This window comes from Microcaecilia unicolor, chromosome 6, assembly GCF_901765095.1.
Source record: "Microcaecilia unicolor chromosome 6, aMicUni1.1, whole genome shotgun sequence".
NCBI classification, from domain to species: Eukaryota; Metazoa; Chordata; class Amphibia; order Gymnophiona; family Siphonopidae; genus Microcaecilia; species Microcaecilia unicolor.
In genome coordinates this window covers 185535923-185553155 of record NC_044036.1, presented here as the reverse complement: position 1 = coordinate 185553155, position 17233 = coordinate 185535923, and the positions used below count along the sequence as shown (strand labels likewise).

The 17233-nt window shown below is 44.3% G+C and overlaps 1 protein-coding gene across 4 annotated transcripts in view; it reads right to left on the bottom strand.

Moving 5' to 3' along the window:
• Positions 1–17233, bottom strand: part of MST1 (macrophage stimulating 1) — a 149230-nt gene that overhangs the window by 100582 nt on the left and 31415 nt on the right. For all 4 annotated transcript variants that reach the window (XM_030207142.1, XM_030207139.1, XM_030207140.1 and 1 more), the window contains exons 4-6: positions 8880–8994; positions 8430–8566; positions 691–811 (exon numbers count right to left, since the gene is read on the bottom strand). In XM_030207142.1, coding sequence (XP_030063002.1) covers positions 691–811; positions 8430–8566; positions 8880–8994 — 373 coding nt within the window. The remainder of the gene's footprint in view (positions 1–690; positions 812–8429; positions 8567–8879; positions 8995–17233) is intronic.

The window sequence follows — 17233 nt, the reverse complement described above, 5'->3', positions numbered from 1 at the left end:
TTCCTTCCCTGCCTTGTGAACACAACCCTCTGATTCTATAAAAGCCGCCAAAAATTCCACAAGCAAATTTGGGTGTGCTCCCAATTTGCAAATGGAATTTAATTGAATGAGTCAATTAGTGCTAATAACTGGCTTTTTAACAAGAAATTATTGGCACTAATTAGATTTAATTATGTACACACGTAAATTAAATTTTATGCATAGCTCAATGAGGGGGTGCAGAAATGGGCATTTTGGAGTGAAGCATGGTCATGGTTTTGCATTACGCACGTAACTGGGGCTTCGCATGTAAATTCAGGCATGGTCATTTGCACCACTTTTTTGTTGGTGCAAATGGCTGCTCCTAAATTTAGGAGTCACCCCAGCACCTAAGTGCTATTCTATAAACCATAAGCTTTTTCAGTGCTGAATTTTAGGTGCCATATATAGAATTCTCCCCTATATGGCTGCTACTCTGCATCAAGCTCACGTAATCTCCCTGGTTGCTATTATCTCCCCCCAGCTTGTGTGCACTGTCTAGCTGATATTGCTCTTCACCTAACTCCATTCTCTCTGGCTGTTATGTCTCCCAGAATACATATATTGTTTCAGCGTGACTGGTGTTCGGCCCCTCCCCCATGTCACTACCTGAATGGTAATGTGCCTGCCCTACCCTGGGTACATTGGTCATTTGGCACAGTACATACATACTTTTCTGGCCAGAATGGATGCTGGTGTGGAGTCTGCAGGTCCCAACGTTGGCATTCCCTCCCAGACTCCGTGTGATCTACCATCCCACGATAATCTTCACCATTACAGGATAAGCACGTGGCTAGAAGAGAAGGCACTAAGTTCAACACCATCTCCAGATCAATACCACCCTCCATAGTAATTTGAGGGAGCTCAGCATGATAAAATCACAAATAGTAATTTAATACAGTGTATTTATTTACCATGTGTTGATATACTGCAGTGGGCCATGCTGGCTTTGAAGTGGTTTACAATGCTAAAAGCATTTGGGATAGAGGAGAAGGGGTAGGAGAGGAGGGTAAGACAGATAGATATTCAGTGTCTAGGCAGCTTTACCAAAAGTTTCCATGAAAAGGAAAGTTTTGAGGGCAGATTTATATTTCAGGTAGGATGGCTCAAGGTGGAGGTGAGGGTGCAAAGTAACTAAGAGCAGTGGCATGAGTTACTTAAAAGAAAAGTCCGTTCTCTTGAGGCTAGATTAGCGGATGAGCTGAGAGAGGTACGCAGAGGAGGCCTACAGGGCAGTAGCGTAGCCAGACCTCATTTTTTGGGTGGGCCTGGGGGTGGACTGGGTGGGCATGACCCACATATTTCCTCTCTGTCCACCCCCCTCCCGTAAAGATAAATACCTGGACTGGCGGGGATCTCCAGGCCCTGCCAGCTGAAGAATCTTCTGGAGGCCCCCAAGGCTTGAGAAGTCTCATCCCTGCGCCAGTCACCAGCGTGGCGAGAAGCAGCATTCAGCAGCATTGCCTGCCTGCCTTTTAAAATAATTTGTCTTCCCAGGCTCCGCTGCATTTACTTCTTCGCCCGTCGCAAAGCGCTGCCATTCGCACAGGCAGCTCCGCTCCCCTTTGCTGCGTCCATCCGGCCCTCTCTGATCCACTTCCTGTAGTGGATACGTAGGGCCAGATGGACGCGGCAAAGGGGAGCGGAGCTGCCTGTGCGAACGGCAGCGCTTTGCAACGGGCGAAGAAGTAAATGCAGCGGAGCCTGGGGTGATGAATTATTTTAAAAGGCAGGCAGGCAACGCTGCTGAACGCTGCTTCCCGGACCCAGCGGAGCCGCGGGAGAAAAGGCAGCGACAGCTGCAGGATGTTGGATTTGCGGGCCTGGAGAGAAAGTGGCTGGGCCTGGGCCCATCCAGGCCCGCCCGTGACTACGCCCCTGCTACAGGGACATTGTAGAGAATTCCTACCTCCAATCTGGCAACCCCTGTGCTGCCTTGGAGGAAGGAGGCCTTCTAACAGGAGAGCATCACCCTGGTGCAGCTGGAAGTAATCCTGTAGACAGGACCAGCACACCAGGGGATACACTATCCTCTTGCACCGAGGATGTGTCTCCAGGAGCTACTGCCCAGGTGGGAAGGGTTAGGACGGCTGCTGTTGTAGTTGATGATTCGATTATTAGGCGTGTAGATAGCTGGGTGGCTGGTGGATGTGAGGATTGCCTGTTCAGTGACCTGCCTGGTGCGAAGGTGGCGGACCTCACACGTCACCTAGATAGGATTGTAGATAGTGCTGGGGAGGAGCCGGCTGTGTTGGTACATGTGGGTATCAATGACATAGGAAAATGTGGGAGAGAGGTTCTGGAAGCCAAATTTAGGCTCTTAGTTAGAAAGCTCAAATCCAGAATCTCTAGGGTAGCATTTTCCGAAATGTTACCCATTCCACACGCAGGGCCCAAGAGACAGGAAGAGCTTCGGAGTCTCAATGTGTGGATGAGGCGATGGTGCAGGGAGGACGGTTTTAGATTTGTAAGGAACTGGGTAACATTCTGGAGAAGGGAGAGCCTATTCCAGAAGGATGGGCTCCACCTTAAACAGGGTGGGACCAGGCTGCTGGCATTGGCATTTAAAAAGGAGATAGAGCAGTTTTTAAACTAGAATCTGGGGGAAGGCGGACAGCCCTTCAAAAACGCATGGTTTGGAACAAGGTATCTTTCAAAGATAAGATAGGGTATCCCGATAGCGAGGTTGTAAAAGAGGCCATAGTAGACCAGGTGTCCTTAAATAAAAATAGACAAAAGATTGCAAATTAACACTGTCAACTACTGTGCAAGATGTAAATAGGAACAACAAACAGTTTTAAATGTCTATATGCAAATGCCAGAAGCCTAAGAAATAAGATGGGAGAGTTAGAATATATTGCACTAAATGAAAAATTAGATATAATAGGCACCTCTGAGGCCTGGTGGGATACCCAGTGGGACACTGTCATACCAGGGTAAAAATTATATTGTAGTGATAGTGTGGATTAATTTGGTGGATAGGTAGCATTGTATGTTAAGGAGGGCCTTGAATCAAACAGATTGAAAATTCTGCAGGAAACAAAATACATGTCGGAATCCCTATGGATTGAAATTCCATGTGTTAAGGGGAAAAGGATAGTGATAGGAGTGTACTATCATCCACCTGGCCAGGATGAACAGACGGATGTAGAAATGTTATCAGAAATTAGGGAAGCTAACAAACTAGGCAACACAATCATAATGGGTGATTTCCATTACCCTGATATTGACTGGGTAAATGTAACATCAGGGCATGCTAGGGAGGTAAAATTCCTTGACAAAATCAAGGACTGCTTTATGGAGCAGCTGGTAGAGGAACTGACAAGAGAAGGAAAAATTCCAGATCTAGTCCTTAGTGGAGCATATAATCTGGTGCGAGAGGTAATGGTGCTGGAGCCGCTTGATATCAGTGATCATAATATGATCGATCATAATATGATCGGATTTGTTATTGGCTTTGGAGTAAGAACACAAAGGAAATCCAATACGTTAGCGTTTAACTTTCAAAAAGGAGACTATGATAAAATGAGAAGAACAGTGCAAAAACAAATCTTAGAGGAGTGTCTGCTAAGGTCAAAAATTTACATCAGGCATGGATGCTGTTCAAAAATACCATCCTGGAAGCCCAGGCCAAATATATTCCGTGTATTAAAAAAGGAGGAAGGAAGGCCAAAAGACAGCTGGCATGGTTAAAACGTGAGGTGAAGGAAGCTATTAGAGCTAAAAGAAAATCCTTCAGAAAATGGAAGAAGGAACTGACTGAAAATAATAAGAAACAGCATAAGGAATGGCAAATCAAATGCAAAACACTGATAAGGAAGGCAAAGAGGGACTTTGAAAAAATGATTGCGTTGGAGGCAAAAACACATAGTAAACATTTTTTTAGGTATGTTAAAAGCAAGAAGCCGGAAAAAGAATTGGTTGGACTGCTAGATAACTGAGGGGTAAAAAGGACAATCAGGGAAGACAAAGCAATAGCAGAGAGATTAAATGAATTCTTTGTTTCGGTCTTCACCAAGAAAGATTTGGGAGAGGTACCGGTGCCAGAGATGGTATTCAAAGCTGATGAATCAGAGAAACTGAATGAAATCTCCATAAACCTGGAGGATGTAATGGAGCAATTTGACAAATTGAAGAGTAGCAAATCTCCTGGACCAGATGGTATTCATCCCAGAATACTGATAGAATTGAAAAATGAACTTTAAAATCAAGCGTGGTACAGGAAGATTGGAGGGTGGCTAATGTAACGCCAATTTTTTATAAAGGTTCCAGAGGAGATCCGGGAAATTATAGACCGGTGAGCCTGATGTTGGTGCCGGGCAAAATGGTAGAGACTATTATAAAGAACAAAATTACAGAACATATTCAAAAGCATGGATTAACAAGACAAAACCAACATGGATTTAGTGAAGGAAAATCTTGCCTCACCAATCTATTACATTTCTTTGAAGGGGTGAACAAACATGTGGATAAAGGTGAGACGGTCGATATTGTGTATGTGGATTTTCAAAAGGCATATGACAAAATACCTCATGAAAGACTCCAGAGGAAATTGGAAGGTCATGGGATAGGAGGTATTCTCAATAGAGAAGGGAAGATAGTGGGGTTCCCCAGGGGTTTGTGCTGGGAACGCTGCTTTTTAATATATTTATAAATGCTCTAGAGATGGGAATAACTAGTGAGGTAATTAAATTTGCTGACCACACAAAGTTACTCAAAGTTGTTAAATCGTGAGAGGATTGTGAAAAATTACAAGAGGACCTTACAAGACTGGGAGACCGGCAGTGGCGTTCCTAGGAGGGCTGACACCCGGGGCGGATCGCCGATGCGCCCCGCCCCCCCGGGTGCAGCGTGCCCCCCCCCCCCGGCGAAAAAACACCCCCCCCCCCCCGGTGCACACCGCTGGGGGGGTGTCGCTCGCGCCTGTCCTCCGTTCATTCCATGCTTCTTCTCTGCCCCGGAACAGGAAGTAACCTGTTCCGGGGCAGAGAAGAAGCATGGAACGAACGGAGGACAGGCGCGCGCACGTGGTACCCCCCCCCCCCCCCCCCCAGCGGCACCCGGGGCGGACCGCACCCACCGCCCCCCCCCCCCTAGGAACGCCACTGGAGACTGGGCATCTAAATGGCAGATGACGTTTAATATGAGCAAGTGCAAAGCGATGAACGTGGGAAAGAGGAACCTGAACTATAGCTAAGTAATGCAATGTTCCACGTTAGGAGACACCTACCAGGAAAGGGATCTAGGCGTGATCGTTGATGATACGTTGAAACCCTCTGCTCAGTGTACGGAGGCGGCAAAGAAAGCAAATAGAATGTTAGGTGTTATTAGGAAAGGAATGGAAAACAAAAATTAGAACGTTATAATGCTTTTGTATCGCTCCATGGTGCGACCACACCTCGAATATTGTGTTTCATTCTGGTCGCTGCCGGGCCCAGGACAAGGCCACCCCCGGGCCCCCGGCCCCAGCCCCTGGACCCCGCCCCCACTGCCACCCCCCCAGGTTGTCGCCGCCACCCCCCCCCCCGAGCGGGGCCCGGCGCCACAGTCCCACCCACCTCCGCCACCGGGCCAGACCCCTTCCACCCGAACCCCCGCCAGCAGAAGTGCTGTCTTCTGACTCCGGCGTGCGTGACCCACACAGATGCGCTCCGGCGTGCGTGGCCCACACAGACGCGCTCCTCTAAGCTGATCTTTGCTGTACTCAGCTGATCTTCTCTGTACTCTGCAGGGCTTCTGTGCCAGAGTCAGAAGACAGCACTTCTGCTGGAGGGGGTTCGGGTGGAAGGGGCCCGGTGGCGGGTGGGACGGTGGCGCCGGGCCCCCCCTTGGAGGCTTGGGCCCCGGGAATTTTGTCCCCCCTGTCCCCCCCTCTCGGCGGCCCTGGTCGCTGCATCTCAAAAAAGAAAAAAGTGGAATTAGAAAAGGTACAGAAAAGGGCGACGAAAAAGATAAAGGGGATGGGAAGATTTCCATATGAGGAAATGCTGAAGCGGCTCGAGCTCTTTGGCTTGGAGAAAAGACTGCTGAGGGGAGATATGATTGAGGTCTATAAAATAATGAATGGAGTGGAACGAGTAGATGTGAATCGCTTGTTTACTCTTTCCAAAAATACTAGCACTAGGGGACATGCGATGAAGCTACAAAGTAGTAAATTTAAAACGAATCGGAGAAAAGTTTTCTTCACTCAACATTTAAATAAACTCTGAAATTCGTTGCCAGAGAATGTAGTAAAAGCAGTTAGCTTAGCGGGGTTTACAAAAGGTTTGGATGGCTTCCTAAAAGAAAAGTCCATAGACCATTATTAAAATGGACTTGGGGAAAATCTACTGCTTATTTCTAGGATAAGCAGCGTAAAATGTATTGTACTTTTTTGGGATCTTGCCAGGTACATGTGACCTGGATTGGCTACTGTTAGAAACAGGATGCTGGGCTTGATGGACCTTCGGTCTGTCCCAGTATGGCAATACTTATGTACTTACGTAACAGAGAGGGGCAGGAGTGAGAGTTGGCCTATATGAATGTAGGATCCTGGAAGGAGCATAGGAGATGAGTAATCTCTTGATGTAATAGGGAGCTGAGGGGAAGCTTTACTTGAAAAGGATGGTTAAAAATGTAAACTTAATGTGGACTGAGATGGGGAGCCAGTCTGCTTGCAAGAGAGGGGTGACATGGTCAAATAGGTATGTGTTGTGAGGTTGAATGAATTGAGGTTGTGGGGGGGGGGGGGGGGGGGGGGCCACTCAGGAATAATGTCAGGAAGTACTTTTTCATAGAGAAGGTGATAGCTACCTGGAATGCCCTCCCGCAGGAGGTGGTGGAGATGAAAATGGTAATGGAATTTTAAAAATGCGTGGGAAAAACACAAAGAAATCCTGTATAGAAGGCATGGAACCAAATAAGCTTAACGGTGATAGATGGCAAAACCAGTAATTGGGAAGCAAAGCCAATGCTGGGCTGACTTCTACGGTCTGTGCCCTGATCGTGGCTGGACAGATTCAGCTTCCATTAACTGGAGAACAAGGCCAATGATGTGCAGACTTCTACAGTCAGTGCCCTTAAAATGGCAAGGACAAATCAAGACCAAGCGTACATATCATACCTTATACTATGAGAAGAAGAAGAAATGTTTAGCACCTCCAGCACTTTAGTAATGAAGGAGGGGATTTCTTCTGTATGAAACATCCTACCTAAAAGCTCCCCTTCCTCCAGAACCTCAGGCAGCCCAGAATGCATAGAAGCCAAGGAAATGCCACCCTCAGAGGGAAAAGGGGAAGGAAGAGAAGCAGGGTGCACCTCTGAGAAGGAATCCAAGTGCCTTCTTTTAGAAAGACCCTCCTGGGGAGGAGCAACATCCCAGGAAATCTAGCATACAGTTAGCCCTCTTAAGCAAGAAAACATTAACAAACTCCAGAGAAAAAGGCATATGGGACTCAGAAGTAGAAATGGCGTAAAGAGCAAACTAAGAGTCCCCCCAAAGCCACAATCAAATGGCCCACATGCTTCCGAGTCTCTGGGGAAGAATTGTGAGAGTATGTTAGAGAGCTGCATTACACAAAATGGCCCCCAGGCCTCAAAGAGAGTGGGATCAGAAACAAGTGCCTTCGAGGTAGACTACATGCTGCATGGCACTTGGAAACCCGAAGTCCCGACACTGAAATCGCTGAATCCTGTACCCACGAACATGCCAGACAGACTCCCAAAGCTGCTCTCTGCATCCCATAGCGGAAGCAGAGCTTAAGAATCTCGGCCGCCATATGGGAAATTGCTGCTAATTAAGAAAACCCAATGATAATAACATTTTTAAAGAGGTACTCACCCTCTTAATGCCAACAGTAGTGAAGTCTGGATTTTAAGCTAGGACTCTTATGACTTTTGTTGTTGTTTTAAATAAACACTAAGGAAGGAGAAGGTCAAGCTCACAGTAGAAAAGGGGAGGAGGGAGAGAGACCTGGCACCAACAGAAGCCTTAACCCCTCAAGCTCAACTGAACAGGAGCTGACCTGCACCAATGAAACCAGGAGCTTATGAGAGACTGTCCACCGCCTGCTGGAGATAGAATGCAGAACTGAACTCAGCCATATAGGATAGTAATGCTCTTGGCGATCCAGTCTCTGTCTCTACCTGCTGGTAGATGATCATAACCCATAAGTTACTGGATTCATCTGCTCTGATGCTAAGGAAACAGGTCTTTATCTGTCATCATTTACCAAGTTACTAGGTTACCAGAAAGATGCCACAAAACATTACCATGTGTGGGTCCTGCACCTTGGGAGGTGTCACTGATCAGTAGTTTAGTTCACTAAAATTTGATATCCACCTTAATATATCACAGAGTTATCTCAGCTGGAGACCTATATGCAAACAGTGTACACTCAGTTTGTGGAGAGGAAAAAAACTGTATAATGTACCTGCTTCACATCGCTTGATGCCACAGACCTGGTGCCTACAGGTTGGGTCAGTGGTGTAACACCAGGGCCCTCGTTCATCAGAATCAGGATTGCGGCAGAAATTCTCCTCTAATCCATTCCTGGGATTTGGAGTATATCTGTTGTGCAAAAGGTGATACCATCAGCTACAGAGAAAGAGAAAACCCCTGCATCATGTTTTAGGTTAGGTAGGCAGAGAACTCACTTCCCTTCCCACCCATCCACCCTAATCTATCTGCCCTTTGAGAGAGAGAGAGAGGAAGAGAGAGTGCCTCCTGCACCCATCCACCTTCACCACCATGCCTGTTCCACGACAATTCTCCTCTACCTTTTTCCTCTTGCTTCAACTCCTTCCCATGCCACCCCTTACAAGGTGGAGAGAGGGTCCCCGCACCATACTCAACAAAAAGCTGCATGTGGCTCCCTCAGTACCTATGATCATGAGGAGACTTCAGCCTCCATTTTTGGCAGGTTTTTCCCTTCTCAGTTATGGATACAGTTCCTCGGTAGTTGACTCCATTTCCCATGATGCAATCTCGCACATAATCTGTAAGAAGAGAGAGACAGAAGTAGCAAGCTTCCCTCTAATGTAGGCAATTCATTCCACATCTACATCAACATGCTGACACCTTTCTTTTAGAAATTCAGTGATGGAAAGCAGTTATTAAAAAACTTATATCACACAATCTCAACAAACTGAATCTTCTTACTGCACAGTTGATTGAGACTTAAATTGGCTACACTGTACCTGGTGCCTAGTCAGCCTGTCTTTAGGGGAGGGGCTCTTTACTTCCTGACTTGGAAATTTGAAAAGCAATGCAAGGCTGAAATTAAGCTCTTTTGAATTTTTATATCAAATTTGTATTTGGGATTGTTTTGATAAATTCTAAACTGCTCTCTTCTCTGTCTGTCCCCCTTTCTTAATAGATTTCTTGACCTCTTATCTATCCTATATTAAGAAAAAAAACAAACAAAAAAACTCCCTCTCCTCTGAATTAGATCTATTGGTTTCTATAAGTTCAATATTTCTGCCCTTTGACTTTATAGTCCTTGCCCAGCCCTCTCCCACCCACCCCTTGGCATATTCTCCCTATATAGGATAACCAGGAAGCAATTATCTACAATGAATATCTTTAAATAGTACAAGTCATACTGTGAAGCATATCAACATGTCTTTTATTCAATGTGATATGTGTGGTGCCTTAGACAAAACATCTGGTACCTTAGAGCTTGCTCCATCTGTCTCTAAATATCAGCTATGAAAGATGAAATCAACAAACTCAAAAAGGAATTGGCTGCAATCAAGGAAGCATCCAGGACTACCCAATTCCCAGTCAATTTACTGCCAGCACTGCCCCAGAGAATAAAGCAAAAAAGGAATAGATGTGTCACAGTAGGCTCAGGTAGACACAGAGAAATTCACCCTCCAAACCTCTACCCCTGTATAATTCCTTTGCTGCACTGCAACATTATAAGGCTCAGAAAAGAAGTACTGACAAGGAGCCAGAGACAAGGAATGTGACTCAGTCCAAAAGACACCCCCAATACAATGATGGATTGGCTCAAAACAGAAAACTCTTACTGCTAGGAGACTCCATTATAAGAGGCATTAACTTAGGACCACAGTTCAAGGGACCCAATCTAGTGAAATGCCTTCCAGGATCCTCAGCTACCAGAAATACCAACTAAATACTGAATGTGATCAATGAAGAAAGTAAGGATTCTAATAATGATATTGTAATCCACGTGGGTACAAATGACCTGGCCAACAATAGCAAGCTTGGAGCACAGAGAGCATTCAATAAGCTAGAGGAGGGACTCAAACCTTTGGTTAAGACTGCAGCTTTTTCTGCAGTTATTCCTACATATGGGAAGGGAGCGGAAAGACTATGTAAAACAGAAGAGTTCAATGAGTAGCTTGAAGCTTGGTGTAAAGAAGAAGGTTTCAGATACAAAGGAGGATGGGGCAGTACATGGCAAAATCACAGGCTATACTGTAATGATGGACTACATCTTTCTGTGATGGGAAAAAGGATCCTTGGGAAAAATTCAGACATTTCTAGACATTTAAACTAGAGGGTGGGGGTGAAAATAGGAAGAAAGAGAATTTAGAAAGTCACCCCCAGCAAAAACATGGTAGCAGTGGAGTTAGTAACCATCTAAATGCATGTAATATCACATGGAAAGCAATGACTACAAATGTTTGTAGCCTAAGCAAGAAGGTTCAAGACTTGCAAGCCCTAATGTTTGAAGAAGACTTGGATATTGTTGCTATTACAGAGGCATGACTTAATGACTCTCATAAATGGGATGTGACCATACCAGGTTATAATCTTTTTAGGTATGGATAGGAAGGGCTGAAGAGGTGGAGGAGTGGTGCTGTAGATGAAAAATAATATCAGAGCAGCTGAAATGCAGGGGACCTGGGGAAAGGAAGAAGCTATATGGACTGCTCTGGAAAGAGAAGATGAATCCTATATCCACACGGGTGTTATCTACAGACCTCCAATATAAGCGAAGAAACTAGACAAGGATCTGATTGAAGATATCCATAAGCTTGGTAAGAAAGGGGAGGCATTGTTGCTGGGAGATTTCAACTTGCCTGATGTGGACTGGAATGTCTCGTTGACAGAATCGGAAAGAAGTAGGGAGATCGAGGATGCCTTTCAAAGTGCCTTTCTCAGACAAATGGTGATGGAACACATGAGGGAACGGTTGACACTGGATCTAGTGCTCACAAACTGAGGCAGTGTTTCCAATATCCAGGTAGGTGTCTACCTAAGCAATAGTGATCATAACACGATATGGTTTGATATAAGAGCGAAAGCAGAGTGCAGCCGCACAAAACTCAAAGTACTGGATTTCAAACGTGCTGATTTTGGTAAAATGGCGGAATACCTGAAGGAGGAGCTTATGGCTTGAGTAGGCATAGGTGAATGGAAGTGCAGTGGTCCAAGCTAAAAGCTGCCATAAGTATGGCAACTGATCTTTACACAAGGAAATTCAACAAAAACAAGAGAAAAAGGAAACCTATATGTTTCTCCAAGCAGTGGCTGATAAAAGAAGGGCAAAAGAGGCTTTGTTCAATAAATACAGAAGAACACAATAGGAGGATCATGGAAGAGATTACTGGCTTAAACTCAAAGGCCAAGAGGGAAAAACGGCAAGCAAAACCACAAGTGGAAGATAAAATGGCTAAAGATGTAAAGAGAGGTGACAAGACTTTTTTCAGATATATTGGGGAAAGGAGAAAATATAGGAATAGAATTGTAAAACTGAAAGATGCTAAGAATAGCTATGTGGAGAGTGATGAGGATACAGCGAATGTGCTAAACAAATACTTCTTTTTGGTGTTCATGGAAGAAAATCCTGGAGAAGGACCGCAGTTGGCTGCCGAGGGTATATCTGGGAATGGAGTGGATATTACACCATTCACAGAAGAAAGCATTTATAAGCAGCTTGAAAATCTGATAGTGGACAAAGCTATGGGGCTGGATGGGATACATCCCAGGATACTGAGGGAGCTCAGAGAACTCCTGGCAGGTCCTCGTAATGATTTATTTAATAGATCTTTAGAGACGGAAGAAGTTCCTCTGGACTGGAGACGAGCTGATGGGGTCCCTCTTCACAAAAGCAGGGACAGGGAAGAAATGGAAAACTAGAGGCCGGTAAGCCTCACGTCGGTGGTAGGAAAAATAATGGAGTTGTTGCTAAAGGAAAGGATGCTTAACTTTCTGGAAGCCAACGGGTTACCGGATCCGAGGTTACAGGATCCGAGGCAACATGGCTTTACCAAAGGAAAATCCTGCCAAACGAATCTGATTGACTTCTTTGACTGGATGACCAAAGAACTGGATGAAGGACATACGTTAGATACGGTCCCTCACAGAAGTGAATAAGCTGAGAGGGCTGAACTTAGGACCCAAAGTGGTAAAGTGGATTGGAAACTGGTTGACCGACAGACGACAGAGTGTGGTGGTAAACGGAACCCGCTCAGAGGAAAGTAAAGTGATCAGTGGAGTGTCTCAGGGGTTGGTGAGGAGGCTGATTCTGTTTATTATATTTGTGAGAGACATTGCTGGACAGTTAGAAGGAAAAGTTTTCCTTTTTGCGGATGACACAAAGATAGCCAATAAAGTGGATACTTTGGAGGGTATAGAAACCATAAGGAGGGATCTCCAAACGCTGGAAGAATGGTCAAGGGTCTGGCAGTTAAAATTTAATGCGAAGAAGTGCAGAGTGATGCACTTGGGATGTAAAAATACAAAAGAGATGTACTGGACAGGAGGGGAGAGATTGATAAGCTCGGCTCAGGAGAGGGACCTTGGAGTGATGGTGTCTGAGGATCTCAAGGCGACTAAACAATGAGACAAGGCGGTGACCACAGCCAGAAGGATACTAGGCTGCATAGAGGGGGTAAAATCAGAAGAAAGGAGGTGTTGATGCCCCTGTACAAGTCAGTGGTGAGGCCCCACTTGGAGTACTGTGTTCAGTTTTGAAAGCTATATCTTGCTAAGGTTGTAAAAAGACTGGAAGCGATTCAAAGAAAAGCGACAAAAATGGTATATGTTTTGTGTAGTAAGACGTATGAGGAGAGACTTGATGAGCTGAACATGTATACCCTGTAGGAAAGGAGAACCAGGGGTGATATGATACAGACGTTCAAATATTTGACAGGTATTAATCCACAAACAAAACGTTTCCAGAAATGGGAAGGTGGTAGAACTAGAGGACATGAATTAAGGAGGTTGAAGGGAGGAAGACTCAGGAATAATGTCAGGAAGTATTTTTTCACTGAGAGGGTTGTGGATATTTGAAATACCCTACCACGGTGGGTAGTGGAGATGAAAACCGTAACGGAATTCAAAAATGTGTGGGATAAACATGTAGGAATCCTGATTAGAAGGAAAGAAGCTTAGCAGAGACTAGATGGTAACACTGGGGAAGCAAAGCAAGTATGAGGCAGACTTCTACAGTCTGTGCCTTGATCGTGGCTGGATAGATTTGGATGGGCTGGAATGGAGCTTATCAAGGGCTTTGATAACAACTTCAAAAGGTTTTGAAGAAGGACAGTGCCAGGCAGACTTCTATGGTCTTTGCCCTGAAAATAGCATGGACAAATCAAATTCAGGTATACATATGTTGTATCACCTCATACCTTATGTAATGAGCTTATCTCATCAGGCAGACTGGATGGACCGTACAGGTCTTTATCTGCCATCATCTACTATGTTACTATGTTAAAGCATCAAATTAAGATAGATTGCAGTTTCAAATATTCATAAAATCATGGACTAAAATACTTCCCCCCCCCCCCCTCCCTCCCAGTGAAATTCCTATTCCACTGGGAACAATTAGGTCTTGAAGGTTATAAAATGTTTAAAAATCCATTTCCATTCACATCTCTCTGGGTAATTTTGGTACCATCACTTATATATCCTGTTTCGTAACCTAGTCCCTTGCACTTCTTTCCATAGGGGAATCCTCAGTAATTGCTCTCGGCTTCATCTCAAGCTTGTACCAGAAATATGCTTCTTTAATCTCCCTGCCAGCTACAATGCAGAAAACAGGCACATCGAGAAAGCATTGAGAGGAAAGCTTCCTGTCAGGTAATAATGCAGAGCAAAACTTATGAAGGCAAGTTTCAAAAGCCATTTACCCAGATGATAAATGGACTGTCTGAAAATTGCTCACCTTCACCCTTGCTCAAAGTATGAACAGGTTCCACAACACAGACAAGAACATAAAAAAGAGGAGGGGGCATAGCACTTATATACTGATCTCATCTCACAATTGAAACCACTGCGGAATCCATAACAACCCACCTAGAAATAGCATCAATCAGAATTCACCATAAAACCTGATCGACAACCTAAATTGTGTACTATTGTACAGGCCATCATGCAACTGGAACGAAAGTCAGACAGACTTTATGGACTTCATTTCAAATGTATGTGTATCCAACCCCAATACACTATTACTAGGAAACATTAACCTTCACCTTGAAGACCCAAACTCTACCAACGCACGAGAATGTAAGGACTTCCTTCATCTATGTGATCTTACATGGCCTTACACTCAAACAACCCACATGAAGGGTCATACACTAGACCTCATCTCATACAAACTGTCCACCGACCAGAACCTAACCATAACACAAACTAGATGGACAGAAACACCATGGTCCGACCACTACAAATTAAACCTAACTCTAAAATGGTGAAAAAGGGGCTCGCTAAACACACGAGAACACTCAACTCACACCACGAGAGGCCAAATAGACCCGATTACCTTCTGGCAACAAATATACAACAACGATTGGACAGTACAAACAGAATCCATATACTACCTTTCAGATTGGGACAAAAGATGCAGACACATACTAGAAGAAATAGCACCCCTACAAACAAGAACGTCACGTAGACACAGCTCAATACCATGGTTCAACGAAGAACTAAAAAAACTAAAAACACAATCAAGGAAACTGGAACGCGCATGGAAAAAAATAAAAGACGAACACACGCTCAACGCATGGAAACAACAACAAAGAAAATACAAATACGCAATAAGACAGACCAAAAGGTCGTACTACAAAACCAAAATTGGACCGAACTACAAAAACACAAAGAAATTATACAACCTCGTGAACAAACTACTAGACACAGTGCCAGTCACTTCAACCAACATCGACATCCCATCTGCTTACAACCTTGCTAAATATTTCAATGAAAAAATCGTAAATTTACGCAAAACTTTACCTCAGAACAACACGGACATAGAAAGCTTCATAAATGTTCTAGACCCAACCCGTGGTGAATACCCTGCCGACCGAATATGGTCAAACTTCGCTATCCTCAGCACCGACACAGTTACTCAGGCGATTAAAAAATACTCCAACAGCCATTGTCAACTGGACACCAGCCCCAGCTACCTCATACAGTCTGCCCCTCACCGCTTCATAACAGATCTCACATCCCACTTAAACTTCATGCTTCAACAGGGTAGCTACCTCAAAGAGAAAGGCAACATCCTGCTCACCCCAATCCCAAAAGACACAAAGAAAAAATAAAACGACATTACCAACTATAGCCCAGTAGCATCTATCCCATTAGTAGTCAAACTAATGGAAGGACTGGTGACCAAACAACTCAACGACTACATAAATAAATTCGCTATACTACATGAGTCACAATCAGGATTTCAACCCCAACACAGCACCGAAACAGTACTACTCACTCTCCTAACCAAATTCAAGCAGGAAATAGCATTAGGCAAGAGCATTCTCCTCCTCCAATTTGACATGTCAAGTGCGTTTGACATGGTTAACCATAACATACTGCTAAGAATTCTAGAATACTTCAGAATCAGTGGCAACACCGTCAATTGGATCAAGGGTTTTCTAACTACAAGAACATATCAAGTGAAATCAAAAACAAACACATCACCTCCGTGGAAACCAGGTTGCGGAGTGCCGCAAGGATCACCATTATCACCAATCCTTTTCAATCTCATGATGACTCCACTAGCCAAGGCCTTATCCACCCAATGCCTTAACCCATTTATCTACACTGATGACATTACACTATACATCCCCTACAAACATGATCTGGCAGAAATCACCAACGAAATCAAGCTCAGCTTAAACATCATGAACTCATGGGCAAACGCATTCCAATTAAAACTCAACACAGAAAAAACACACTGTCTCATCATATCATCCCAATACAATACATACAAACCCACAAACATTAACACCCTAGGATACACCCTCCCTATCTCAGACAACCTGAAAATTCTCGGAGTGACAATCGACCGTAACCTATCACTAGAGACCCAAGCGAAATCCACCATAAAGAAAATGTTTTTATCAATGTGGAAACTTAAAAGCGTGAAACCATTCTTTCAGAGGGAAATATTCCACAACCTGATACAGTCAATAGTACTAAGTCATGCTGACTACTGTAATGGAATCTATGCGGGATGTAGAAACAAAGCATTTTATTTTACTTTCAACAATTTTTATTAATGAAGCACAAAAATGGTGGTTACATAATGTAAATGTCTCTACAATCAATCAACACACACCAAGTACTGAAATTGTACAATATTACTCGTCTCCATTAATCTTTTAACTTTTATCCCCCCCCCCCCAATCTATGCGGGATGTAAAGATCAAATCAAAAAGGGTTCCAGGGGAGATCCGGGAAATTATAGACCGGTGAGTCTGATGTCGGTGCCGGGGAAAATGATAGAGGCTATTATCAAAAACAAAATTACAGAGCACATCCAAGGACATGGATTACTGAGACCAAGTCAGCACGGCTTTTGTGTGGGGAAATCTTGCCTGACCAATTTACTTCAATTCTTTGAAGGAGTAAACAAACATGTGGACAAAGGGGAGCCGGTTGATATCGTGTATCTGGATTTTCAAAAGGCGTTTGACAAGGTACCTCATGAAAGGCTACAGAGGAAATTGGAGGGTCATGGGATAGGAGGAAATGTCCTATTGTGGATTAAAAACTGGTTGAAGGATAGGAAACAGAGAGTGGGGTTAAATGGGCAGTATTCACAATGGAGAAGGGTAGTTAGTGGGGTTACCCAGGGGTCAGTGCTAGGACTGCTGCTTTTTAATATATTTATAAATGATTTAGAGATGGGAGTAACTAGTGAGGTAATTAAATTTGCTGATGACACAAAGTTATTCAAAGTCGTTAACTCGCGACAGGATTGTGAAAAATTACAGAAGGACCTTACGAGACTGGGCGGCTAAATGGCAGATGATGTTT